The 27,740-nt window shown below is 35.0% G+C and overlaps 2 protein-coding genes across 3 annotated transcripts in view; one reads left to right on the top strand and one right to left on the bottom strand.

The window, feature by feature from the left end:
* LOC106062842 (importin-5-like) overlaps positions 1-2,608 on the top strand; it is a 23,097-nt gene extending 20,489 nt beyond the window's left edge. Inside the window, exon 26 of the mRNA XM_056011808.1 lies at positions 193-2,608. Within this exon, the coding sequence (XP_055867783.1) occupies positions 193-267 (75 nt within the window). The 3' untranslated portion in view covers positions 268-2,608. The remainder of the gene's footprint in view (positions 1-192) is intronic.
* LOC106061000 (calpain-5-like) lies at positions 2,350-27,740 on the bottom strand. Of its 2 annotated transcripts, none has more exons than XM_056011810.1 (12): positions 27,610-27,740; positions 18,298-18,505; positions 16,981-17,112; positions 15,394-15,602; positions 13,892-14,084; positions 12,353-12,549; positions 11,855-11,932; positions 11,126-11,306; positions 9,258-9,362; positions 8,475-8,680; positions 7,567-7,688; positions 2,350-6,173 (listed from the first exon to the last, which is right to left on the bottom strand). In XM_056011810.1, the coding sequence occupies exons 2-12, from the start codon at positions 18,466-18,468 to the stop codon at positions 5,848-5,850; spliced, it is 1,920 nt and encodes a 639-aa protein (XP_055867785.1). In that variant the 5' UTR covers positions 18,469-18,505; positions 27,610-27,740; the 3' UTR covers positions 2,350-5,847. The 2 variants fall into 2 exon arrangements, with proteins under 2 accessions (XP_055867785.1, XP_055867784.1); XM_056011809.1 differs by having other exon boundaries at positions 18,298-18,502.

The raw sequence follows: 27,740 nt of genomic DNA, 5'->3' as shown, positions 1-27,740 counted from the left end.
CAAGAAATTACAAATGATGTATAGCAATACGAATTATCAAATCAACTCAGAAGGCACTAATATGCTTCAAGTGCTCCAAATATATAATATAATATAATTTATTTGTTGGTAAGGTCGAGAAAAACTGGTTTCATTAATTGAGACTCTTCAGTCAGTCAGTGTGTTTACATTTTCTTTCTTCTTGGTTTTCAGTCCAACCCAGACGTGTTTCAAGTGTGTGTATCCCAGTTGACAGAACAGCAAAGACAAGCCTTGATTGAAATCTGATAGACTCTACTTAGGACAATTCATTCTCCATGCATTGACCACTGGCCTACATACACAGGATCTGCTTTGAGACATTTTTTTGTTTAGTCATTTTGAAAAATTTCATCTTCCCTGCATGTCAAACTGAAGCATGTTTTAATGGCTGCTACTCTGGGCCAGGTCAGAGTGAAGTTTTGAGAATTCCTTGTTAAATTTCGTTAAAGACATTTTGGCCAACACATAACACAAACAGTTTCTAGGACTGCGCTGGCAGTTTGAATTGTAAAGTTTGACCAGATTCAGATGTGACCACTTTCAGCTGGTCTTTTTTCTGCGTGTGTGTTTGGCCAAGTGGCTTGTTGCTCTCTTTCTTGCCTTATTTTTCCCTGTCTTCAAACCACAACCAGTGCTAGGAAGTGAAACTTTGAATCATCTCAAAATATTTTTAATTTTGAAATGAAGGAAATGAAAGTGAACTTAATGAATTTTTATGGGATTTCTAATTACTATGTAGCTTTTTTTTTGTTTTAGGTGATATTGCCCTTTCAAAGAGTCACTTTGTATTGAAATCTCCCTTTAAGGAATGCAATTTGTCTATGAACATCTTCAAAGAAAAAAAAAAGGAAATACTGCTCCACAAGTGGAGCACAAAGTAATCAATCTTGAAATAAATTTTTTAAAATCGTTTTAAATATTGGATGGAAAGTTCAGAAGGGAGAATGATACTAGGACATATGGGTTTTTCTTAGGTGCAAAGATCTGCAGTAATAGAATTCTTTTCATCAACAATGGAGGAGCTTCATGTTATGTGGCTGGAGTTTCACTGAATGAAAGTAGTAGTCATTTCCAACATTCCTTATTAGGGATGACTTTCTGTAGGATGGGGCATTCTTTTAACTTTTAAAACCTAGAACAAAAGTGTCAAGTCTGTTTTAACCTTTAGTTTGGCGGAGCATCCTTCTCTAAATATGGTCATCTTTTTATTTCACCTTTCTCCTTCTTTTAGTTCTTTGCTTCTGTGAGATTACATTGACAAGAGTTACCTCTCCATGTTAGAATGTACTGGTATTAACACAGGAGTTACTCCTCTGGTTATTTCTATGATTACATTTGGGGAAAAAAAATTGTTTATATTTTGAACTAACTTGTTTTATGAATGAGGCTTATGTACAAAAGATGAAAAAAAACTTTTTTTTTTCAATGTAATTAAATCATGTACACATTTTAAATTTGTTTTGGTTTGTTTGTGTGTGTGTGTTATACAAGCTTTGATTGTTGTTATGTGTTTGCTATTTTTTTTTACTTTTTAGCAAAAGCTTTCTTTGTTTGCTGCACAACAAAGTTGTGTCACACCAATTCAAGCTTAAAACAAATTTCATTTGTATTTCTTGAATTTGTAATTATCTAAGACTATTTGAATACTTTCACCAAAGATGTTTGCATAATGAAACATGGTGGCAAGACCCCACTACAAACAAGTGTTCTTGTGAATGTTGGTATGGACAGTATAGAGGGACAGTTACTAATGGCAGGACATGTATCTTATGGGGGGTGGGTGGAAAACATATGCCAAAGGCAGTCTTTTTTGTGGTGAGCTGAAAGGTGGTCAAGTAACCTAGTTGCAGGCAGCTTCGGCATGAGACAGCTGGAGATCACTTACAAAGACTGCAGGATACTCGAGACCAAAAGGAAATCTACACTCCTGAGAATCCCTCCAGTTTTCCCAGTCAGCAGCTACACCTTGCAAGCTATCAAGGCAGATCCATTCTTTTACATTGTTCAGTTTCTCTTTGGAAGATCCTTTCTTCGTGCTCCCTCAACCATATCTTGAAAGATGACTTAAGAGTTATGTCTTGCAATGTGACCAAACCAGCTCAGCTTTTGTCTCTTCACTGTTTTGAGGAGTTCCACCTCTTTTCCAGTCAGAGTGCTGGCTTGTAACAGTACACACTCATTTGTCTTCTTTTCCTGATACCCAGCATTTATCTGTAACATTTACTCTCAAAGGTTTGCATTCTTCTTTCAGCCTCAGCTTTCAATGTCTTTCACAACCATATAGAAGTACAGGGACCACCAGTGAAGAATTACATAAAAACAGCAATCTTTAAGGTGTCAATAAATATTTATTCCACAAGTCAATAAAAGTTGAACATAAAATGCAAGAATTATGATGTAAGTGAGCAGTAAATAAGTTTTATAAAAAATAAGCTTTGTGTGTCATGACAAGGATTTCCGAAGCAGAAACAATGAAATAAATATCTACAATCCTGTCATCAATGGTTACCCTGATAGAAGAAAATGTACAAATCTTTTCCCCATTTAGAGGCTGAATAGCAGTCTTCAGTCTGAATTACAAACATAACTCTTTATCTTCTAATCTGTTATCATTTTTAACAAAATGTATAAAGGCTGAAATTGAAGAAAAAAACTAAAAATACATTTTTATTTATTTTTGAACAGAAAAACTTGACTTACTTAATTTACTTAATAAAAACTTGAATTTATCAGAAAAAAACACACACAACTAAATTCATCTAGATTTTTTTCAGAGACATATAAGTATAAAGAAAAAAAGTTAATAAAGCATTCAAGATAAGAAAATTGCACAGGACTATCCCATAAGCCAGGGGTTCAAAGCCAAATCTTTTCAGAGTATACATTACTATAACATTCTCCTGAAGGCACAAACTGATAGGAAATAGCAACACATATATTACAGCTCTTCAATACAAATATTGGCTTTAGTCTTTTGAATGTAATAGATTTGTAGTCAGATGACCAGGGCCTAGACAACTATTTCTTTCACTCGTCAATGTTTTGATATGAATTATATCAAGCAAACTTCAGATAACAATTGAGTTGGCAAAACTGTGAGCCACAAACAGTTTTATATTTGACTTGTAGATGTTCACTTGGAATTATTTTAAATTAATGAATTAATCTACTAGAAGTTAAACAAACAAAATATGCTCTATAATATTAACTTAAATATATGTGTAAATATGTATAGCATTATAAAAATAGTATTTGTTGTAATTATACAGGATATTTAAATGTTGCTTCAAAAGTTAGAAAGTAATAAACTTATATACTGGCAATACATTATGAGTTGTATAAAAAAATATAAAAGTTTTGATCAGGCATGCTGATTAAGACTAATATATAAGTAGAGTGTAGACTCTGTAAAACTGACTGTACTTTATAATTTTCTTACTTGTTTTGAATATTTTAATGACTACATACCAAAGAAGAAAAAAAAATTGATCAATTTTATCAACAGCTAGCTAAACCAAATCAATATTGAACAGGAATGATGACTATGTTAAATCTAAATCCATATTTATGCAAAATATGTTCATTCAGCAGTTATCACATAACCTAACACTTTTTTAAAACAATATTGAGGTGTTAAAGGTTAAATTAGTAAATTTACCTTTTAAAACTTTTTTTTTTGGTGTAGGTGAATAGTACAATTTAAAAAACAAAAACAAGGTGCTTTAAAAAATCAATGAAGACTAGAAAAGAGTAGACGATAGTTCTGAGAAAAAAACAAACGATCCCAAACCACTCAGATATTGTAGGACGTAATCATCTTCTTTTTTGAAGTAACGTCTGTATTATATAAGATAAGATAAGATATTGAAAAGAAAAAAGGGCATGGAGGAATGCTTCATGTGTTGAGCACGAGCCAATCAAAAACATTGAGCCCCAAGACTTTCACTTAACACAAGAACAAGTTGTATTACTTTGTTTATAGACAAATCTAGGACAACTAGTATTGCAGAAGAATCCATTATCTTTTTAATGGGATTATTTGCTATAACAATATTGCAAACCTGACATGCAAGTCTTGACAATAACATTATTTGGTTGAAGGGGGAGTTATTAAGTATCATGTAAATAGCATTACAGATCTGAAAATGATTAAAAAAATTATATATCATTCAACAAAAACAAAACAAAATTCATAAATTCTTAAAAAAAGGTACATGAAATAATAATAAAATGTAAACATTAAAAGGAGCACCAAAGCTATTATTTACAGACTTAAAAAAATGTTCTAATAGAAACAATGCTAAAAAATAGAGATTTAACTCATCCACAATGCTTCATTCAAATATACAAGAATTCATTCATCAAAAAGTGTAGAACTAGAATGACAAGATATTTCAATAAGCAATGAACAGACATAATGTATTTCATTCATCTACCCACAGAAAATAGTATGTGTGTAAAACATGTTTGACATGTTTTGGTGTTCCTTCAGATAATGACATCCTAGCCCAAACATCCCAAAGGGTGACAGGCAACAGGCAGGGTTAAAAACCGAGACAATCAAGACCACTGAATGACAGTCCAGAGTGCATATCACATGACCAGGCAGCCATCTTGGTAAAAATTGTATAAAAGTTTTCTTTCAGACTGTTGCGGCCATTAATGGAATAGAATAAAAGTCAATGAAAACATACATAAAATTTTTTAGACACACACACAAAAATTCATTTTGGCAGAACCAATAAAAAGAAATCTTTAAGTAAATATTATATTAAGTAAAAATATTCTAAAATATTTTATGGTAAAAAAATTATAGATTTACATCAAATAAATATGAAGTAAAAAAAACAAAGAATGGAAAGGTTTGTACACAGAAGGGTTTACAGTTTTTAAGTTTTAAATCAAATAAAGTTCATCAAAAGAGTTAGCTCAAGATCACAACAATAGGTCACAAACATTGAATTCACTTTGAAAATTCAACAGCAGGAGAGGAAGATGTGGAAGTGTTCCACAATGTACACATTACACACACACACACATCTTGGGAGGTTAAAAAATATAAAAACAAATAATCCACTCACTTTGTAGTAAACATAGAAATAAAATTGTCGACAGATCTTTAAGAAAAATGTTATTCCAATAAGACAAAATATTTGAACAAGTCAAGTCTAAATTAAAGTAAGAGTTACAGAGAACATCTACACAGATTATCACAGTGAAAGTTTCTAATAACAAACTGAAAATTTGAAACAAAGGCCTAATAACCAAGGAATTAAAAAAAAAATTCATTAATCATTATACTGGTACAGTTTAAAAATATTCGTATGTGTGAACAAAACAATAAAGAAATTAAACTTTTTGTCTTTTTTTCAAAACAGTCTTGACAGGTGTCTGAAATTTTATCGCAATGCTAAAAAATAAAAATATCATGACTGAAATTACCAAGTAAAATAAACTGTAGCAAAATAATGAAATGAATAAAAATTGGAAGAAATTTTCTTACATTAATCAAGGAAAGACATTGAAATTGTTTGAAAAAACCTCGCTATCTGTCTTAGTCTCACTATTGTGACACTGAATGTAATATGTGAGACAGTACTCTGTAAGGAAAGAATAAACATAACTCTACCAAATATTTCATTGAAACAAATTAGAGACAAAGCTTGTAAACAATGTTTTATGTTCATAACAATCACATCTTTTACTAATGTGATTGTTAGTTTCTATAAACTGCCATTCGATCTTTCAACAGTGAGATTGTTAGTTTCTATAAACTGCCATTCGATCTTTCAAAAGTGAGAATGTTAGTTTACTATGTTGCTTTGTCTACACTGCCATCAGATCTTTCAGCTGTGTGATTGTGATGGTTAATTTGCCAGGTTTTTCCACAGTTGTCTCATTCTTTTTGTTGCCAAACAAGCTCAGAACCACCGTCTGCTCACGGAGCTCATCCACCGATTTGAACTCGTGCTGGCCCATGAATTCATCCCGAAGCAGGTTGTTGTTCCAGATCTGAATGACCAGTGGTTTCTTCAGTGGACTGGACCTGTAAAACAATGCTGAAATGTCCCACTCGGGGTTGATAGTACTCTTACATGTGGACGTTGTGACTTTCTTGCCTTCACATTGGATGATACAGTAAGGGTCAGCAGCTGAATGGACAAGAGAAAGAAACTAGATATGTCAGTTGAACAAATTATAATAGAAGATCTAGTATTTCTCTCTCTGGGTTTCTACTTTCTATATAATGTATTTGTATTTCTATGTGATGTATTTGTATTTCTATATGATGTATTTGTATTTCTATATGATGTATTTGTATTTCTATATAATGTATTTGTATTTCTATATGATGTATTTGTATTTCTATATAATGTATTTGTATTTCTATATAATGTATTTGTATTTCTATATAATGTATTTGTATTTCTATATAATGTATTTGTATTTCTATATGATGTATTTGTATTTCTATATAATGTATTTGTATTTCTATATAATGAAATCTAATGTTTTTCTTTATAAAGTATTTGTATTTCCTTATGATGTATTTTACTTCATTATATTGTATCTCTACAAAATGGTGGGATGTGTGGCTGAGAGGCCAAAACCACTTGGCAATAGCTTAGCTACCAAACAAGGAGGTTCGAGTTTGAATCCTAACTTGAGCAGAGTCGTGTTTGCTTAGCAACTAAAAGGAAGCATAAAAACCTGCTTCAAGACCCCCTTCCCACACCAACAGGTCTACAAAAGAAATTGGACCATAGCATTGAGTATGCTGTAAGCATGAAAGATGCACTATATAAAGTAAAGTAAGTGAAGTTTCCCTTTCAGACCCTAGGGATCTATTGCAATGAAAAATATAAATAAATAGATGTAGATATATATTTGTAATTCTATTGAAGGTATTTCTTCATTTTATATTGGTAACTCTATAGAAATGTTAGTGTTTCTAAAGAATGTATTGGTAGATATTTAAAATGTAAACTAAGTCAACAAAATGTATTCTAGTTTAGCCTACCAATCCACTGTAATATAAAGTATTATATATTGCGCCTTCCTGAATTTACTTTTACAGGGCAGATGAATAAAGTTCCAACTTTAAAAGGTCAAGGTTGACAAGTTGTAATGCACTTTTACAATATCATTAGGTAAACATTAGGATGGCTTTGTGGTACATGCTTTGGACTGTGACCATGATGGTCCAAATTCAAATCTTGCCAAAATCATCTCCTGTGATCCTGCAGAGGACTTCGACATGGAAATAATAATTTTCATTTCCAAAGGAATGTCTGCAACTTAAAAGTCAATTTGTCAACGTGTGTGAACTTGGAAGACATTCTCAAGTCTTAAGAAAAACTTGACACTTCCAACAAGACATGGTTTAGCATGGAAATCTGGAACAACTCTAAGTGTTGAGCCAGAAATTAATCAACATGTGCTATCTTTCTGGTTATTGAAATTTTTAGTTCAGTTGTTTGATTGATTTATCCAAGTACTATAACATTTGTTTGTAAGTTATAACATTAGTTTATATGAACTTACTTCCTGATCTGTCTTGTTTCTCCAGTCCAGCTGCTCTGACCACTTTGACATGAGTGACCATGACAGGAGCTTTACCACAGCAGTTATACCAACTCTTGACTGGTTTCTCTTGAGTTAGTTCCCTGGAAGAGTGACAAAGACAGTTTAAGACACAAATTGATTTTAAAATAAACTTTATGTCTGATTTATTTGACATCTTGATTCTTAAATAAAGTTTGATTAAAATTTCATTTATTTTTCAGGACATTTATACATGGCTCATTCTGTCTCGGAACTCGGAAGACAATGGATGCGTCCAGATGAGTCACTAGTTTTGGTTTCTTCCTGAGACGTGGCAGAATCTGGTGTGACTAATTAAGCCAATTCTGGAGCGGCAAAGTTTGCCACAGTTCATGCATATATATGCATCTGTTTTAAAGGTAGTTAACAGGGCAGCTTTCTTTTTCTTTCTCTTGACTAAGGCAGCTTCGTTTCTTTTACTCTCAGCAAGGTTCTTACCAGCCCGCACAGTCTGTCTGTAAGCTATATCTCCTCCCATATATTTTCATTAATGTTTGTGGTTCTCATGTCTCACTTGCAGACATCTCTGACATTTACTCATTAATATACATTTTTATATACATACTATAGCCAACAGTTAACAAGAGTCCAATGACCAACCAGCTTTATTTTCTTCAACTAGTGTCAGGTACCCATTAGAGCTGGATGGACTCAGAGGCACTCTAAAGATCTCAAAATGAAAAATCCCAGTCTTCACAGTAAAAAAAAAAGTAAACTTTTCTGTTAAAATTTGTAATTTATTTTGGAAGCCCCATTAGAAAAAAATTGTCAAAATGTTGATAATTTCAAGGTCAGATTCTTACTATCATGACTCCATGAAAACGTGATTGACAATGTGTAAGACTCACTTGAAATTATTGAAAGTACTTGTGTAAACCCTGAATAGGTAAGAGGCCTCAACATTGGGATCAAAGGTTGATGGTATCACAACATAGCGACCTTTCTTCAAAGGACCATGGCGTAAGAAGGTAGACCTACTGTTCCTATACACAGTTGAAACAACCTTTTCCTGGAGATTTAAATCATGGATACGGTACTCTCTGTTGAGTTCAACCTAAAAAAAGTAATGTGTTAATTGAATAAGTCAACATAAAATATGTTTCTTAAAATATCTAATTTTAGTAGTTCTAAACTTGTATCAATCGGCAGTCAATGAGGCTAATATTTTAAGTGTGGTTCATTGTCAAGCTAAAAAGAGATATCAAGTTATTATTTAAATTTGATTGAGTGTATTTCAAATTAAACTGAAGAATTGCAATGAATATATAAAATTATATGTTAAGCTATTAGTTAAATTAACCCTTCTGGTCTAAATTCATCTACATGTGTTTTTATTATTTTTTTCACATGATGTCAATCACTAGTATATTCATTCTCCTAGCCGTGATCCGTGACAGTGATTGACATCAAACTGGTCATGATTTTTGTAAAGGATAAGAAAGCAGTAAAAAATGTAATCAGTTAAAGACTCTGACTGAACAAGAAGGTTCGATGAAATATAACTTGTCAGCTTCTAATGTGAGTCTCAAGAAATCTGAGTTCAACTATTATTATGACTGAGAAACACTAAGACTTTCAATAAAACTCAAACAACTCAGTTTCAAGAGGGCTACGATAGAAGTAAAAACTACCTTCAAGATGGTGAATCCAATGGTAGCATTCTCTTTGTCCCTGCTTCCTTTCTGCATCAACTGAACCATACACTCATCTCCATCTTCAGTGATATCAAACATGTACTGGGGAGAACATTGACAGACTTTGATCAGCGTTGATTTGAGGCATTTGAAACTTTTAATATAAATGGAAAACTCTTTCCTTGAGATTAGCATACAATACAAAGTATAAGAACTTCGACACCTATAGTACACTACAAGTATAAGGAATTAAACTGGCATATATTACATTACAAAGTAAAAGGGATTCTATTATGAGACCTCTAAACTGGATTTGTAATACACGAAAGCAAAAGTCAAAGTCATTTTGAGAAGAATTTTTTTCTTTTTCAAGTTGATGAAATAAATAACAGAATTTGTATTTTATTTTGTTTTAATTTTAAATTCAAATTTTCATTACAATTATCTAACAAATATAATTTTATGCTTTAAAGAACTAGAAGAGGATTTTTAAAATATTCTCTTTATGGTAGGTTCCTACTTTGTCAAATTTTGTACTAAACTAAATACTTTTTGTCAAATTCATCTGCAGTTTTATACACATGTTATGTAGATTTGCTACACTGTATATGTACATTTGTTCCTACCTTTAAGAGTAATCTTTGAAAATTACATTTTTTGTTCCATAGATCTATAGGACAGATGATGTAAAGGTCATTTGTTTCTGTGGCCCATGATTAACAATGTCATGTGGCCAGCACATTTCCCCAGCTAATGTCAGGTACCCATTAGAGCTGGTTGGGCTCAGAGGCACCAAAAAATCCTGAAATTAAAAATCCCAGTCTTCACCAGGATTGGAACCAGAGACCTCCAGTTTCAGAAGCCCCTTAGACCACAAGGTCTGAATGGGGGACTTTACATTTTTTGAGTTAAGTGAAGAAAGCTCTTAAATTCTATTGGTCACTTCTGTTAAAAATGCACTTATTTTGTAATGAGCTAAACTAACGAAATTATGTTTTATATTGTTATGTATATTACATAATATATATAATATTGTTATAAACCTGGTGGTGGCACAGATGGGGGTAGTGGTGTGAGTGTAGTCAGCCGACGCAAATCGCCCCAGGCCAGCGCTAGACGAGCGGTCAACCGTGACGAGTTACGATGGTCAGCCGAGACGAGTGTCAACATGGTGGTTCAGGAAGGATCGACGGCGGTCCGGGAAGGATCGACGTCGTGAACAGAGCTCAGTAGCGTCACGAGAGTTGTAGTTATCTGACCACCTAGAAACATCGAGCGGCGTTCTGTCCGGTTCGAGAAGGCCAGTAGGGACCCTATATAAAAGCGGAGGTGTCGCAGTCAAGACGGTTCACGGCAGGGGTTCAGAGCCCGGTTCACTACAGTCCGGTCGACTACAGCACAGTTCAGCGGTGTGGTTCTGTACGGAGCATTACGACGGTTCAGTGCGGAGTACTGTCAAGTACAGTTGAGACGGCTGGCGTCTTGATCTTGGTCTGCGATCGAGTCCGACACAACGAGCCTAGTGTGTGAAGTCAGTCCTGAACTGTTGAACCCAGTGCAAGCCCGGAACGAGACGGAGAGGCCAGTGCAAGAGTTGATACTGCGGAACGGTGTTATCGGAGAGATATTTGTACAGTGTACGTGTTGCCAATTGTACAGTATTGGCTGTTATTTATTCAACTATTAAAGTGTTACGTTACTTTGGAGCCCTGAGTTGTCAAGTTCTTTAAGTTGGTGGTGTATGGTGCAGTTTGCAGAGAGCCTGGATAGTGAGATTCGTAACAATATATAATTAAGTGAAATCTAAATTTTTTCTTCACCTAGTTTGTATTTTCTGAATGGTGCTATAGACACAATTACAATACCTGGGGATTCTGTAAGAAAGTCTCTCTGTTGTTTGGGCAACCACCTGCTCTGTTGGGGGCCTTCCACATTCCATGTGCTAACCCCTCATGCCAAGTTTTGGACAGACTGACATAGGAAGTGTTCACTACCCGACAGATGCAAGTCTGGACAAAATACTTGCAGTAGTCCTCAAATGTCATCCTGTGGTCACAAAAAAATTCATTTTAATTTTACCTATACAACATTTAACTTAAGTAAAGTAGCCTTTTTTTGATGTAAAGCTCCTAAGTTTCTATGGCTGATGGTCAACAAGGGTCTCATGTGGCCAGTATAATGACCAACCGCCTTTACTTACTAAGGTCCACCCATTAGAGTTGGGTGCGATCAGAGGCATCCTGAATACCTATCAGTCTTTCCATCTTTAAAATAGTTCCAATTTATGAAGTAAAAGTTAGTGGGCCAGTCATATGTAGCTTGAAATGTTTGGACACTATTTAGATTGAATGTCTTTAGCCTTCCTTCCTACTCTACTTAATCCCCAATCACTATTAGACACTGAGCTTAGAAACCACTTAACTAGTTCCTCATTAACAGCCAGAAGAAAAAAATAGAACAGCAAAAAAAACTGAAAAGCAAAATTTGAGAGTTCCAGATTGTTCCAGGTGGTGACAGCAGTACAAAAAAAAAAAGTAAATGAAAGAAACTCTTGTGTGCACTAATGAACTAAATGTATTTGGGTGCGAGCTTACCAAAACTCTCCATCCTCTTCAAAAGTCAAACCAATTTTGTTTCTGTCAGAGGAGCTGATCTTATTCCATTCTGGTGATCTGAAGGAGACAATAGAGGATTGGAGGGTACAGAAAGACATAAACAGCTCACAATAAACTAGTCTGTATTTTATAAGATAATATAAGAGGTATGAGTTTAGTTCAACAATCTATGCAGAAAGAGATGAAGTACAATCAACTTTTTCCTTTGATCTTAAAGATTTTGTTATGATTTCTCTAATAAATAAACATTTCTACAGAAAATGAGTAAGGCCTGAGTGTCGAGATTCAAGCAAAACAATTCTGAGGTTGCAGTTTCTAAAAACTGGTTTAAATTCATAAGACGGGAGATTTATTTTTTACAAGAACTTTTATTGATATGAAAATATAAAGTTCACCAAATTAACTAAGAAACCATGCAATTAATTTAAAAAAAATAATTGAAAGACTACAACTAAAAATTTTGTGTGATGAACTCACCCATCACTAAATGCACCCTTCCACTCGCCTTGACCCCAAGGATTACGCAGCCTGATCATAGGTAACTTATCCCTATTAAACAGTCCAAACAAACCCGAACCTTCAAGGTGGACATTTTTGACAGCTGTGATGCCATAAGCATGACCTTTGACCAGTCCAATGTCTGTAGTAGCCTCCATATCCTCCGCTGAAGTTGCCTAGGTGAGAGAACAACAAACAGATGACTTAAATTTAATAAAATAATTTCGTAAAGAAGCAAGTCATCAAAAAGGTGTAGACAATTGTTTCTTGAAGATACACAAGCTCATGAGTAAACCAGTTCAAATGTTTCATGCTGAACATAAACTAAGCAAATTTCTACTTCATGAAGGCCAACCAACCAACCAACCAGCCAGCCAACAAGCCAACCAACCAGCCAACCAACCAACCAGCCAGCCAGCCAGCCAACCAACCAACCAGCCAACCAACCAACCAGCCAGCCAGCCAGCCAACCAACCAACCAACCAGCCAGCCAACCAACCAACCAACCAACCAACCAACCAGCCAGCCAGCCAGCCAACCAACCAACCAGCCAGCCAACCAACCAACCAACCAGCCAGCCAGCCAACCAACCAGCCAGCCAACCAGCCAACCAACCAGCCAACCAACCAGCCAGCCAGCCAACCAACCAACCAACCAGCCAGCCAGCCAGCCAGCCAACCAACCAACCAGCCAGCCAGCCAGCCAGCCAGCCAGCCAGCCAGCCAACCAACCAGCCAGCCAACCAGCCAGCCAGCCAACCAGCCAGCCAGCCAGCCAGCCAGCCAACCAGCCAGCCAACCAACCAACCAACCAAAAGATTCTAGAATAGTCAGGAAAGGGAGGCTAAAAACAGGTATAAATAACATTTTGGAAAGTTTAAACTTTATTTTTGGAGTTGTGTCAGTTTTAAGTTTTTTTTACAGCATACTGAGTTATTGTTCATTGTATTAAACATGATGGTCATGTGGATTAATTAATCAAATTCATGAAAGTCTAAAATGAAAAGTATGCTGTCTCATACAAGATTACAAGGTCAACATCAAATATATAACACTGGAGAAAGTGACATTGCTAGTACCCACATGTGGCAGCTACTCGACCACATACTTAGACTAGAACATTCAATTTTTACCACATACTGAGACTAGATGATTCACTAAGTTTTTTTCATAAACAATATGTTTATGGAAAAGAGTTTTTAACTCTGTTAAGTCGAGGCTAAATATTTAATGTAGCCATAAGACCAGGACTAAGACTGCTTTATTGATCTCATGGAAATTTGTTGTATGATTACAAGGACTCGTTTCTCATATAAAGACAACACAACAGAAACATTCACATAAATAGAACTGACACGACATAAAAAGTTCATTCAGAGACTATAAAAAATGTATCAATTAGCCACTGAAAGAAAACTTATCTATTCATTAAGTTGTAAGGTCTGATCAGCTGATGACAGAAGAAGACTTATCTAGGCATTAAGTTCTGAGTTCTATCAGCCACTGACAGAAGACTTACCGGTATAGATGCTGCCATCAATGACTTTCTATCAACTTCCTTCTGCATACGAGCAAACAAAGCCACACGTTCTTCTGGTTTACTGGCTAGCTCCATCTTGATCATGTCCAGTGTGTCAGAGACTCCACCAGTAAAATCTTCCAAGGCCTCACTCAATTCTCCACCATCCAAAGCTTCATAGGTTCCAAAAAGTCTAAAAATACAATTTAAAAATATTGTCAAAGTGTGAAACAAAATTCAGAAAGGAGGAAGAGTGATGCCAACCAAATTCTATAAACTACATTGACAAAGAGATACAAAAGCATAATAAGACCAGCAGCTATGTATGCAAGTGAGACCAGGACACTGACAAAGACAACCAAAAATTTACTAAATACTTGGGAACGAAAAATGTTTAGGGAAATCTATGGTGCTATACAAAATGAAACAGGGGGGAGGACACGCACTAACCATGAGATATATCAATTGTATGAAGTCATGCCGATAGTGACAGGAATAAATAAGAACAGACTACGTTGGGCAGGTCACCTTGAAAGAATGCCAGATAACAGAGGAGCGAAAATTGTATACAGGCCAAAAACAAAAGGCAGGCGACACAAAGGCAGACCCCGAATGCGATGGACTGATGATGTGGAGACAGATGGGGTTAGGGCGTGGAGAGATCTGAATGGAGGGATGTGTTGAAGCAGGCCATAGCCCTCTATGGGCTGTAGCACTACTGGAATGGATGGATGAATGAATGCATTGACAATTTGACAAATTTTTAAAGTCCAAACAGAAATACATGGAGCATTTTTTTGTCAAAATGTATACATACTGTTTTTTTTTATGTGCTGACTGTGTTACCATTAGTGGTGTGCTGGAGTGGTAATGAGTCTGAATGAGTCATATGACCATTTACCTCTGGATAGGACTGGTGAATACTACTGATCAATAACTAAACGTCTTTTTATGAGCTCTTGAATGGTTGAATAATCTGATCCCCTGGTCTTGTATTGCTGCAAGGTAGAGTTGTCACAATGGAATGTCAATGCCCTGGTCAGAGCTGTCCATTATTTTCACTATATTTGATTCACCACTATCTCTCATTGTACCTAGTGCTGTATATTGTTGATGTGCAATTTTCAATGATAATATGAAACATGTTTGTACCAGATCTTGAAGTCATTACACGTTGTTTCAACTGGTTTTACAAACAGAAACTGACTTTTCAACAAGACTTGGATTTTTTTTTTATTTTTACATTTTAGGATGTCTATGACCCCCCCCCCTTCCCCCAAAATGTATCTGACACTTGCTGAGGACAGTAAAGACAAATGTCATCCTAGTCAACAATTGGTCTAAAGGACAGACATACATTAAAGTATCTGTCCCAAGGATCACAAAGGGAAACTTTACTTGTATCTGCATGCTATATTTTAAAGCTTTAAGCAGTAACATACAATTTAAGAATTTAGCTATTTAAATTGCCTAAGATACAGCAAAACTATCTATTAACTTACTTAGCATAAGCTTTCTCCAGTAGAGCTGACCAGAACTCATTTCTACTCTGTGAATGGATAAACACCAATTGGTCATTGACGGTGGGCAAGAAGTCGTCTATAACCACTTCTGTCCATTCACCGTAACGCCAGAACTGAAACCTGAAGATCCCTTGATAGTTATCTGGCTTGTTAGCATCCCATTCTTGACCTTTGGCATCAGGTATGACCTGCAATGAAGACAGAAGACTAGAGAATGATGAGCATCTTAATATAGTAATGGCCAACATCGGGGACCATGTTCATCAATTTCTGTTGTCAATGTTAAACCAAGGATTACGTGATCTTTAATTTTCCCAAAACATGTTGAAGACAGAGTCATCTAAATTCTGGAAGATATATCCTATATAAAAAAAAATCCTGTCTTCCAATGGGATTCTATTTCAACAGCAATATCAACCTTGCGACGCACCACTCAATGACCTTGCCTAATTATTGTTCTCAGTAAATACTTTTGATGACTGACAGTAAGATTGTTATTACTGTAAAAACATCTTTCATTTAATGAGGATTAGAGGGACTCATTTATTTGATTTTTTCATATTTAGTTACAGAAACATTGGATATATTTGCATTGAATCTATAGTGGATTTACCTGTGGCATTGCTATTTTATTATTTATGCAGACACGGACCAGGATGAGTTATTAACATAACTTAAGTTAGAAGGAGGGAACTATTTCATAATGTACTAAAGATTGAACATTACATTTTTACTTTTTAAATTTTTTTATTTTACAGCACGCTGGTAGTATGCAGTTAGATCCCAGCAAAAAGTTGCTTTGCCTGCATCAAATATGGGAAAATATGTTGGTGATAACTGGGTCTGCACTCATTTTTAATCTCCAAACTCAAAAACTTTACCTTATTTGTATTATTATAAATTATTGGCTCTTAAATTAATTTTCAGTCTATGGACCAGTTAACACACAAAATTGCATATTTGACTTTTCATTTAGAAACCAGATTGGTAAGAAATGTATTAAATAACTTTTTCTTTCAAAGAATAAGTGTAGCAGCACATTTCCAGGAATGTGAAACATTACACCAGACTTTGTAATAGGCAGACAACTTCCACACTAAAAAAATAATTTTCCTCTTCTATTTGTTCTGACTATAAGATCTGAAAAACTTAAATAGCTAAAGAGCTCCATCTGCTCATTCCCTTTAAAAGGCTGGTGATGGTTTTGGCCCACCCAGTGTATTTGATTTCTCTGGTACATACCAAACCTGTTGGGCATTCCATATCTGCCACTTGGGGAGGGGCTCTATGGGAGAACCACAACAAAAAGTCATCCTTCCAGGTACAGTGGAGAAAGCGTGAGGAAAGAGTCATCCAAAGAAAAACTGACTGGACAACGTAAAAGAATGGACCGGCATCTCTCCTGATATCCTAAGAAAACCACATGACCGGGAAAAGTGGAGAGACTTAGTTACGCGAACTGTCACAGCTCCCCTTATAACAAAGGTCAAGGGCAGATGAGATGAGATAGGAAATGTCTCTCAAAATTATTTTTGTTAGTTTAAAAAAACAACTTTAGCATCTCACTTTGTTCCAGATTTCTTTGAAAGAAGCCAAACAAGAGGATGCAGCCACGAACCAACAGTTGCCCAACTTGCCTTGAGATACATCCCCAGAACTAGCTCCTTCAACAAACAATTTGGGATCACTACAGATTTGCTGAAAAAAAAAAAAAAACAACATCTAAAGTAGAAGGAATGTCTAAAAAAAGTAAGAAAAATAAATAAATAGCTGTTAAATACAAACTGCAATTCAAATATTACTATTATTACTGTATTTCAAGACCAGCTAAAACCTCTCCATTACCAAAATTCTTTTTACAATAAAATCTAAGGAAAAAAAAAAGCAATTAAAAAAATACAATATGGATAACAAAATATGTTTATTTTATTTCTGAAAGTTATGTGTAAAGATGATATTGTGAGTCTAAGTAGGTCAACTGTTATCTATAAAAAGTGACTAAATGTAATCAATAGGAATGGAAAACACCAGAAGTACAGCACAACATTTGTGAGCAGATCAATACTCCTAATCTCCCCAGTTCTAATCTCACTAACTCCCTAGCTCATGCACAGTTGGTAACAGGATTCATATAACAACTCCAACTGGTGCTCAGAGTTTTGTTGAGGGGATGAGAAATTTAATAGTATAGTATTCAAAAGTTGCTTTCATTTTGGATGTGTAGTTGAGTGGCTACCTATCAAGGGGGTCCATGTTTAAGTTCTGGCTTGAGCTGTGTTTGCTGAGAGCTGCAAGACAGCAAGGAAACCTTCTCCCAGATACACTCTACAAGTCACATTGGACCAATGAACATCCATAACATAAAGAAAAATAAAGCAATTGGTACTTGGCCAAAGCAACTCAATAGTTAATATACATTTGAAATATAAAGTCCTATTAAAACCAATCTCACACTGAGTTGTGCAGGCATGTTGAATTTTAAGACTAAGCAAAGGGAAGTAAAAATCCCTCTCTTTAAGGCTTAGTGGTCAATAAGGCACATTCATTTCTGAAGCCAACAGTCATCAAAGATGTCTTGTGGTCATTACAATGTCTAACTTCTCAATAATATTTAGTTTTTGTTTTTTTCAATAATTGTAATAAATTATATTAAACTACCAGCTATCAATAATCAATGTTTCATACCTTAATTTAATTATTAGGACTTTTAAACATAGCATAGTTAACTCCAGTTGTACAAATGCAGTAAAAGAGTCAACAGTCTAGTTGGATATGTCTGAGGTATTGTTGGCCTCCTTCAGCAGTGGAATGACTATGGTTCATCTCGAACAAAGCCTGGTTTGAGGTATAGTAATTGTATAGTTGAGAAAAGAATTGAAATACCTTGGGCCTCTTCCAAACAATGTTTCCAAACTTTCCAGGCTGTTTGGAGAGTGACCGCTCATCTGGTGGGAATTCTGTGTCTATAAATAAAGTCCCCTTGCTTTTACATTCTTTCTTCAGTTTGGCGTAATCTTGGTTTTTGTATTTCTTGACGGAATTGAAGAACACCATAGTGATATGAATAATGACAAGCTAAATGGCCAACCTGCTGATGGGAAAAGAAAATTTGAGTCATGTAGATAATATGATAACCTGATAGATTTTATGCCTAACTGATCGTGGGTGGAATATATTCGAGAACCACTGTCGCAATGCAATGTTGATGGAATCATTTAATTTATATGACCTGCCTTGTGATGGGAGAAAAAGATTTTAGAACTACTGTTGTCTTGTTGAATTACGTGTGGGTTTATAGGAACTGAGGATGTGTGAATGACATGTGCATTTAAAATACTGTATCTGTGAATGTGTGTGTGTTTGTGTGAATAATATGTGGATTGCAATTATTGTGTGTGTGTTTGAATGAGCATACAGATATGGGTTTAAGTAAAAAGTGCATATAACATATGGCACACCATTAATAGTAAAACCAGAAATAAATCAAAGTGCTTGTTTATTTTATATAAAATAAGAATCCAAATAATGGGTGAGTAGGAGATAGTACAATTTGGCACAAAACAAAGCAATCAGCACATGTCACAAAACAGAAGAAAGCAATCAGCACATGTCACAAAACAGAAGAAAGCAATCAGCACATGTCACAAAACAGAAGAAAGCAATCAGCACATGTCACAAAACAGAAGAAAGCAATCAGCACATGTCACAAAACAGAAGAAAACAATCAGCACATGTCACAAAACAGAGAAAGCAATCAGCACATGTCACAAAACAGAGAAAGCAATCAGCACATGTCACAAAACAGAAGAAAACAATCAGCACATGTCACAAAACAGAAGTAAGCAATCAGCACATGTCACAAAACAGAAGAAAGCAATCAGCACATGTCACAAAACAGAAGTAAGCAATCAGCACATGTCACAAAACAGAAGAAAGCAATCAGCACATGTCACAAAACAGAAGTAAGCAATCAGCACATGTCACAAAACAGAAGTAAGCAATCAGCACATGTCACAAAACAGAGAAAGCAATCAGCACATGTCACAAAACAGAGAAAGCAATCAGCACATGTCACAAAACAGAAGAAAGCAATCAGCACATGTCATAAAACAGAAGTAAGCAATCAGTACATGTCACAAAACAGAGAAAGCAATCAGCACATGTCACAAAACAGAGAAAGCAATCAGCACATGTCACAAAACAGAAGAAAGTAATCAGCACATGTCATAAAACAGAAGAAAGCAATCAGCACATGTCACAAAACAAAACAAAGCAATCAGCACATGTCACAAAACAGAAGTAAGCAATCAGCACATGTCACAAAACAGAAGTAAACAATCAGCACATGTCACAAAACAGAAGTAAACAATCAGCACATGTCACAAAATAGAAGTAAACAATCAGCACATGTCACAAAACAGAAGAAAGTAATCAGCACATGTCATAAAACAGAAGAAAGCAATCAGCACATGTCACAAAACAGAAGTAAGCAATCAGCACATATAACAAAACAGAAGTAAACAATCAGCACATGTCACAAAACAGAAGTAAACAATCAGCACATGTCACAAAACAGAAGTAAGCAATACGCACATGTCATAAAACAGAAGAAAGCAATCAGCACATGTCACAAAACAGAAGTAAACAATCAGCACATGTCACAAAACAGAAGTAAACAATCAGCACATATAACAAAACAGAAGTAAACAATCAGCACATGTCACAAAATAGAAGTAAACAATCAGCACATGTCACAAAACAGAAGAAAGCAATCAGCACATGTCACAAAACAGAAGTAAACAATCAGCACATGTCACAAAACAGAAGTAAACAATCAGCACATGTCACAAAACAGAAGTAAGCAATACGCACATGTCACAAAACAGAAGAAAGCAATCAGCACATGTCACAAAACAGAAGTAAGCAATCAGCACATGTCACAAAACAGAAGAAAGCAATCAGCACATGTCACAAAACAGAAGTAAACAATCAGCACATGTCACAAAACAAAGTAATCAGCACATGTCACAAAACAAAGTAATCAGCACATGTCACAAAACAAAACAAAGCAATCAGCACATGTCACAAAACAGAAGTAAACAATCAGCACATGTCACAAAACAGAAGTAAACAATCAGCACATATAACAAAACAGAAGTAAACAATCAGCACATGTCACAAAATAGAAGTAAACAATCAGCACATGTCACAAAACAGAAGAAAGTAATCAGCACATATAACAAAACAGAAGTAAACAATCAGCACATGTCACAAAACAGAAGAAAGTAATCAGCACATATAACAAAATAGAAGTAAACAATCAGCACATGTCACAAAACAGAAGAAAGTAATCAGCACATATAACAAAACAGAAGTAAACAATCAGCACATGTCACAAAACAGAAGTAAACAATCAGCACATGTCACAAAACAGAAGTAAGCAATCAGCACATGTCACAAAACAGAAGAAAGCAATCAGCACATGTCACAAAACAGAAGTAAACAATCAGCACATGTCACAAAACAAAGTAATCAGCACATGTCACAAAACAAAGTAATCAGCACATGTCACAAAACAAAACAAAGCAATCAGCACATGTCACAAAACAGAAGTAAGCAATCAGCACATGTCACAAAACAGAAGTAAGCAATCAGCACATGTCACAAAACAGAGAAAGCAATCAGCACATGTCACAAAACAGAGAAAGCAATCAGCACATGTCACAAAACAGAAAAAAGCAATCAGCACATGTCATAAAACAGAAGAAAGCAATCAGCACATGTCACAAAACAGAAGTAAACAATCAGCACATGTCACAAAACAGAAGTAAACAATCAGCACATGTCACAAAACAGAAGTAAACAATCAGCACATGTCACAAAACAAAGTAATCAGCACATGTCACAAAACAGAAGAAAGCAATCAGCACATGTCACAAAACAGAAGAAAGCAATCAGCACATGTCACAAAACAGAAGTAAACAATCAGCACATGTCACAAAACAAAGTAATCAGCACATGTCACAAAACAGAAGAAAGCAATCAGCACATGTCACAAAACAGAAGTAAACAATCAGCACATGTCACAAAACAAAGTAATCAGCACATGTCACAAAACAAAGTAATCAGCACATGTCACAAAACAGAAGAAAACAATCAGCACATGTCACAAAACAGAAGTAAACAATCAGCACATGTCACAAAACAAAGTAATCAGCACATGTCACAAAACAGAAGAAAGCAATCAGCACATGTCACAAAACAGAAGTAAACAATCAGCACATGGCACAAAACAGAAGAAAGCAATCAGCACATGGCACAAAACAGAAGTAAACAATCAGCACATGTCACAAAACAGAAGTAAGCAATCAGCACATGTCACAAAACAGAAGTAAGCAATCAGCACATGTCACAAAACAGAAGAAAGCAATCAGCACATGTCACAAAACAGAAGAAAGCAATCAGCACATGTCACAAAACAGAAGTAAACAATCAGCACATGTCACAAAACAGAAGTAAACAATCAGCACATGTCACAAAACAGAAGAAAGCAATCAGCACATGGCACAAAACAGAAGTAAACAATCAGCACATGTCACAAAACAGAAGTAAACAATCAGCACATGGCACAAAACAGAAGTAAACAATCAGCACATGTCACAAAACAGAAGTAAACAATCAGCACATGTCACAAAACAGAAGAAAGCAATCAGCACATGTCACAAAACAGAAGTAAGCAATCAGCACATGTCACAAAACAGAAGTAAACAATCAGCACATGTCACAAAACAGAAGTAAACAATCAGCACATGTCACAAAACAGAAGAAAGCAATCAGCACATGTCACAAAACAGAAGTAAACAATCAGCACATGTCACAAAACAGATGAAAACAATCAGCACATGTCACAAAATAGAAGTAAACAATCAGCACATGTCACAAAACAAAGCAATCAGCACATGTCACAAAACAAAGCAATCAGCACATGTCACAAAACAAAGCAATCAGCACATGTTATTAATCAATTATGAGCCTTATTGTTGTACTCATACATTTGATGCTCATCTTTCATAATGAATTCACCATCATTCTTTCCTTCACAGTTTAAACCAAGAAAGTTCACTGCTGACATGAGAAGAAGATAATAAAATATGGTGAAGCGGAGGCCCCAAATTGGCAACATTGACAAGAGTGATATCAAACTAACATCTGTCTTTACCAACCCTCCCCCCCCCCACAAGAGCCTTTCAAGTCAGTAGGGGTATGTGGATCAGAACATACTATTAAGAGTCACACAGTCACATGACATGCTGGCCCACATTCCACCACACTCACTTTCATGAAATAATTATATATAAGGATCAACACATATTGGAGCCTGAGGTGTCTTTCAAAAGTAAACAAAAGGCCCAATTAAAATTGCGACTCTCTAACAGTACAGCAGGATGACAAATACATTTTGACATATAGACAGGTGTTTCGGGTGTGACATTTTTAAAACTTGTTTTAAGCACATGATTTGCTTTACCAAATTTGAGTTATAAAACAGGTATTTGGAATTTGAATCTCATTATTAGTAAAAAAAAAGTTTCCTTTCTGACCTTGAGATCTATAGGGTAAATGATGTAAAGGTCATGTTTCTGTGGCCCATGGTTAACAAGGGTGTCACGTGGCTAGCACAACAACCAATCACCTTTACTTTTCCCCAACTTATGTCAGGTACCCAATAAAGCTAAGTGGACTCATAGGTGCCCAAGATTAAAAACCCCAGTCTTCACCAGGATATAAACACAGGACTTCCCCGGTTTGGAAGCCAATGACTTTACCACTCATCTGCTATGCCTCCATTATGGAGTGAGTCAGGGCTATAGTATTACTTTGAAGATAGAAGCTTCTATTCAATGATCTAAAAAATATTATGTCCCTTTGTCTAAATTTAACTTTTCAATTAAAAAACAACAACTTTAAACCTACAATAAAAAAAAATGTTAACAAATAAAAGGGAAAACAAAAGTTCATGTGACAAGTCAATGAACTGGCTACCCAGTCACAATTGATCTATTTATAGTTTTAATGAGAACTCTGCCTAGACCCAACCTTGACTAACACTAGGTGTTAAAGAGTTAAAAAAAAAAAGAACAATCCCTCTAAGTGATAGATTTTCTTTAACAAGTTTCACAGCTGTGAACAACAACACACAATGTGTAGGCACATACATTAAACTTAGTTTGAGCTTTTGGGTGTGCTAACCAGACTGGTTTGAACCTGATTTCTTTCTGGAATGGTAGTTGTGTACAAGTTTTAAAGTAAAAAACAACTAAACAAGCAGCACAAGTCAACAGCTTGATATCACATGGCAGGTTTGCAGATTCTTGACTGGTCAATGGTGAAAAGAAGTATTAAGTTCAAATTCTAGTAAAAGCTAGAATGTTTTGGTTTGCTATTTTCAGAGTCCTACCATCTATGACTATGACAAGACACAACATTTATTGAGGGAGAGTCAAGGATGTTAAATAGTGTGAAGCCTCAAGTGAGATATAAAGAACTGCTACAGACATGACACTACTGCCAGTGGCATCACTAGAGGGTGTTGACTGCATCCGGGGACACCCACAACGAGGGGACATCCAAGAGGAAAATAATTACATTTTGTAAAAGCAGATATATTAAAACAAGCAAAATATAAAACATCCTTTAAAAAAAAAAACAAAGCTCATCTAAGGGCAAAAACCCTGCACTTACAACTATCTCTCAATAATGTAGAAGTTATTTCTCTTATTAGATATCAAACCAAATTAATTAATTACCAAAAGTTAATAGGTTAATTAGTTAAATTGATTTATGTTTTGTTAGGTACAATAAATAGTTGTGAACAGTTTCAACTAAATCTGAGAATGGGTGTGAGAGAAATAATGTGTTCAATTGTACACATTTCCAAAACATGGCATACTTACAAGGCATTTTTTTATAGACCAAAAAAATATCTGCTGAAATAACATAGTAGTTGATTTATGTCAAGAAAAAGTGACATTATAATCAATGTTTAAAGAAGAACCTATTTTTTATTTTTTTGCAAAGGAAATTAGCAACAAGATCTATTGAAAAGGTTCTTTTGAAGAAGACATTTCAAAGCACTATTAAAATCTAATGTACCTTCCTACCTCAGAATGAACACATGATCGTTCTATTGAATAACAGGTCATAATGAACATAAGTATGAAGTTACGATGATTGTGTCCATTACAAACCTAATGATGATTAAGCCAATTACGAACTTGATGATTAAGCCCATTACAAACTTGATGATTAAGCCAATTACGAACTTGATGATTAAGCCCATTACAAACTTGATGATTAAGCCAATTACGAACTTGATGATTAAGCCCATTACAAACTTGATGATTAAGCCCATTACAAATTTGATGATTAAGCCCATTACAAACTTGACAATTAAGCCCATTACAAATTTGATGATTAAGCCCAATACAAACTTGACAATTAAGCCCATTACAAACTTGATGATTAAGCCCATTACAAATTTGATGATTAAGCCCATTACAAACTTGATGATTAAGCCCATTACAAACTTGACAATTAAGCCCATTACAAATTTGAGGATTAAGCCCATTACAAACTTGACAGTTAAGCCCATTACAAATTTGATGATTAAGCCCATTACAAACTTGACAATTAAGCCCATTACAAATTTGATGATTAAGCCCATTACAAGCTTGATGATTAAGCCAATTATAAACTTAAATGCTCTTCTACTTTGAATGTTTCACACACTTCAGTGTCAACCTTTCCTACTCCTTTTTAATTTTAATTTACTTGAGCTGCAATCTTCTAAGAGAATAGTTCACTGTCATGCCAGAAGAGTGTATTTTTATTAAGGGAGAATGACACCCTAAGTGACACCATTGACGACAGCTAGATTGAATGCTAGAAAATGATGCATTCCCACAACTCCCTAGTGATGCCACTGGCTGTATCGTCATGTTTGTTACAGTTCTTTATCATGATGATTCTCATGAAAATCTTTTAGAGTCTTTGTTTCATAAGCTCAGTTAAGACACTTTCTTTTATTTTAATTAGTCAAAATGTGGCAGAAATCAATGCAATGAAATTTTAGAGTAATAAAAGAAGAAAGACTTAAAGTTGGGAGTATTTTGAATCAAACAAAAAATATGTACTCATCCAATAGTGTGACTTTTCTCCAAGCTCTTGACAGTACAATGCAAATGTTGTTTCTCTTTGTTTTTATAGAAACTTCTCTGGTTTATGTACCACAGAAGGGGAGGGAATAATAGAGGAAGTGACACAGAGAAAAGAGAAAGAAAAGAGAATGTATTGATGAAGGAGTGTGTAAGTGTGATAGTTAGGTCAAAGAAACAGTTGCAAGTGTGATAGTTAGGTCAGAGAAACAGTTGTAAGTGTGATAGTTAGGTCAAAGAAACAGTTGTAAGTGTGATAGTTAGGTCAGAGAAACAGTTGTAAATGTGATAGTTAGGTCAGAGAAACAGTTGTAAGTGTGATAGTTAGGTCAGAGAAACAGTTGTAAGTGTGATAATTAGGTAAGAGAAACAGTTGTAAGTGTGATAGTTAGTTAAGAGAAACAGTTGTAAGTGTGATAGTTAGGTTAAAGAAACAGTTGTGTCATAGTTGGGTAAGAGAAACAGTTGTAAGTGTGATAGTTAGGTTAAAGAAACAGTTGTGTGATAGTTGGGTAAGAGAAACAGTTGTAAGTGTGATAGTTAGGTAAGAGAAACAGTTGTAAATGTGATAGTTAGGTCAGAGAAACAGTTGTAAGTGTGATAGTTAGGTCAGAGAAACAGTTGTAAGTGTGATAATTAGGTAAGAGAAACAGTTGTAAGTGTGATAGTTAGTTAAGAGAAACAGTTGTAAGTGTGATAGTTAGGTTAAAGAAACAGTTGTGTCATAGTTGGGTAAGAGAAACAGTTGTAAGTGTGATAGTTAGGTTAAAGAAACAGTTGTGTGATAGTTGGGTAAGAGAAACAGTTGTAAGTGTGATAGTTAGGTAAGAGAAACGGTTGTAAATGTGATAGAGGTAAGATGGCAGGCTTGAGAACACAGGTAGTAGATGCTGAAACATTCAGCCCTTGAAGTCATGAGAGACAACTTGAGCTTTATATTGACATTATTAAAAAGACATTCTTTAAATCTACAGAGCTTTTACAAATATCATATCTATGAAGGCCTATACAGCATGGGTACTTTATTACTATATGGCACTTTATTAACTGTCAGGTTATGTATTGTGCACTTTATTACTGTTAGGTTAAGTATATAGATTACTTCATTAATGCAAGGTTATGTATAGGTTACTTTATTACTGCCAGGTGTATGTTTAGGTTAATTTATTAATGCCGGGCTATGTATTGTGTACTTTATTACTGTCATGTTATGTATATATATATGGTACTTCACTATGTCATGTTGGATTTGGTTGGAATTATATAATTTTGCTCTTGACATTTAGAAAGCATGCAAATTAAATGTGTTCATCTAGTAGATTGGCTTTGAATTGTGTATGGTTGTATTTTAAGAGTTAGTTGATCTTCAAGTCTTCTAAAGTAGCCACAGTTTTACCATCAGATCACTCCTAGCAAGATAAACACTACATTACAGTTTACTTGTTTTGTTTAAATGTATATGTGCTTGTTTAATTTAAAACTAAGCCACTTGTGTATATATAGATGTCTACATCTAGGATGTTCTGTAACTGAGCCCAGCGCAATAAGCTGGATTTATATATGGACCTATCATCTATGGTGGTTGCCTCCCATGGATACACTCAATCTATTACACAGACACACCCAAACACCCCCACCCTATTTTTTTTTTCAATTTCGCCCCTGATCTCCCTCCTTTCTATTGCAACAGCATCTAAAATAATCTAGATGTAACACAAATGAAAAACTTGAGTAAAGACAAAGATCTAAACTACTCTCTTGAAGTAAATCTGTTTTTTAGATCAATATTTATTTGTAACTAAGTTGTCTAAGTTCGTAATTTAAAAATTATTCATGGAACATAGAATCTACAATCTATAGAGATCTAGAAAAGCCTAGTAAGTAGTAAGACGAAGACTAACAAGATTTTTATAGATGTAGAATAAATGCATTTCTACAAATTGTATAATACAGATACGAAAACATAATTTCGTTTACTTACAAATACACCACACACACTGAGCAGACGGCGACCATAAAGTTTCTCAATGGAAATAATGGAATGTTTGTATTGCCTGTCTACACACAGCCGTGTGTCAAGCACAGCGTACGCAAGTTACACTTACCGTGACC

Source organism: Biomphalaria glabrata, chromosome 15, assembly GCF_947242115.1.
Source record: "Biomphalaria glabrata chromosome 15, xgBioGlab47.1, whole genome shotgun sequence".
Lineage (NCBI taxonomy): Eukaryota > Metazoa > Mollusca > Gastropoda > Planorbidae > Biomphalaria > Biomphalaria glabrata.
This window is presented reverse-complemented; position numbering and strand designations above follow the sequence as displayed.

Excerpts from the sequence above, each read along its gene's own strand:
- LOC106061000 (XM_056011810.1), bottom strand. The coding sequence starts at position 18,468 with ATGGTGTTCTTCAATTCCGTCAAGAAATACAAAAACCAAGATTACGCC. Across the intron at positions 17,113-18,297 it reads TTGTTTGGAAGAGGCCCAAG|CAAATCTGTAGTGATCCCAA; the intron begins GTATTTCAATTC and ends TTTTTTTTTCAG. Across the intron at positions 8,681-9,257 it reads TTGGATTCACCATCTTGAAG|GTTGAACTCAACAGAGAGTA; the intron begins GTAGTTTTTACT and ends TACTTTTTTTAG.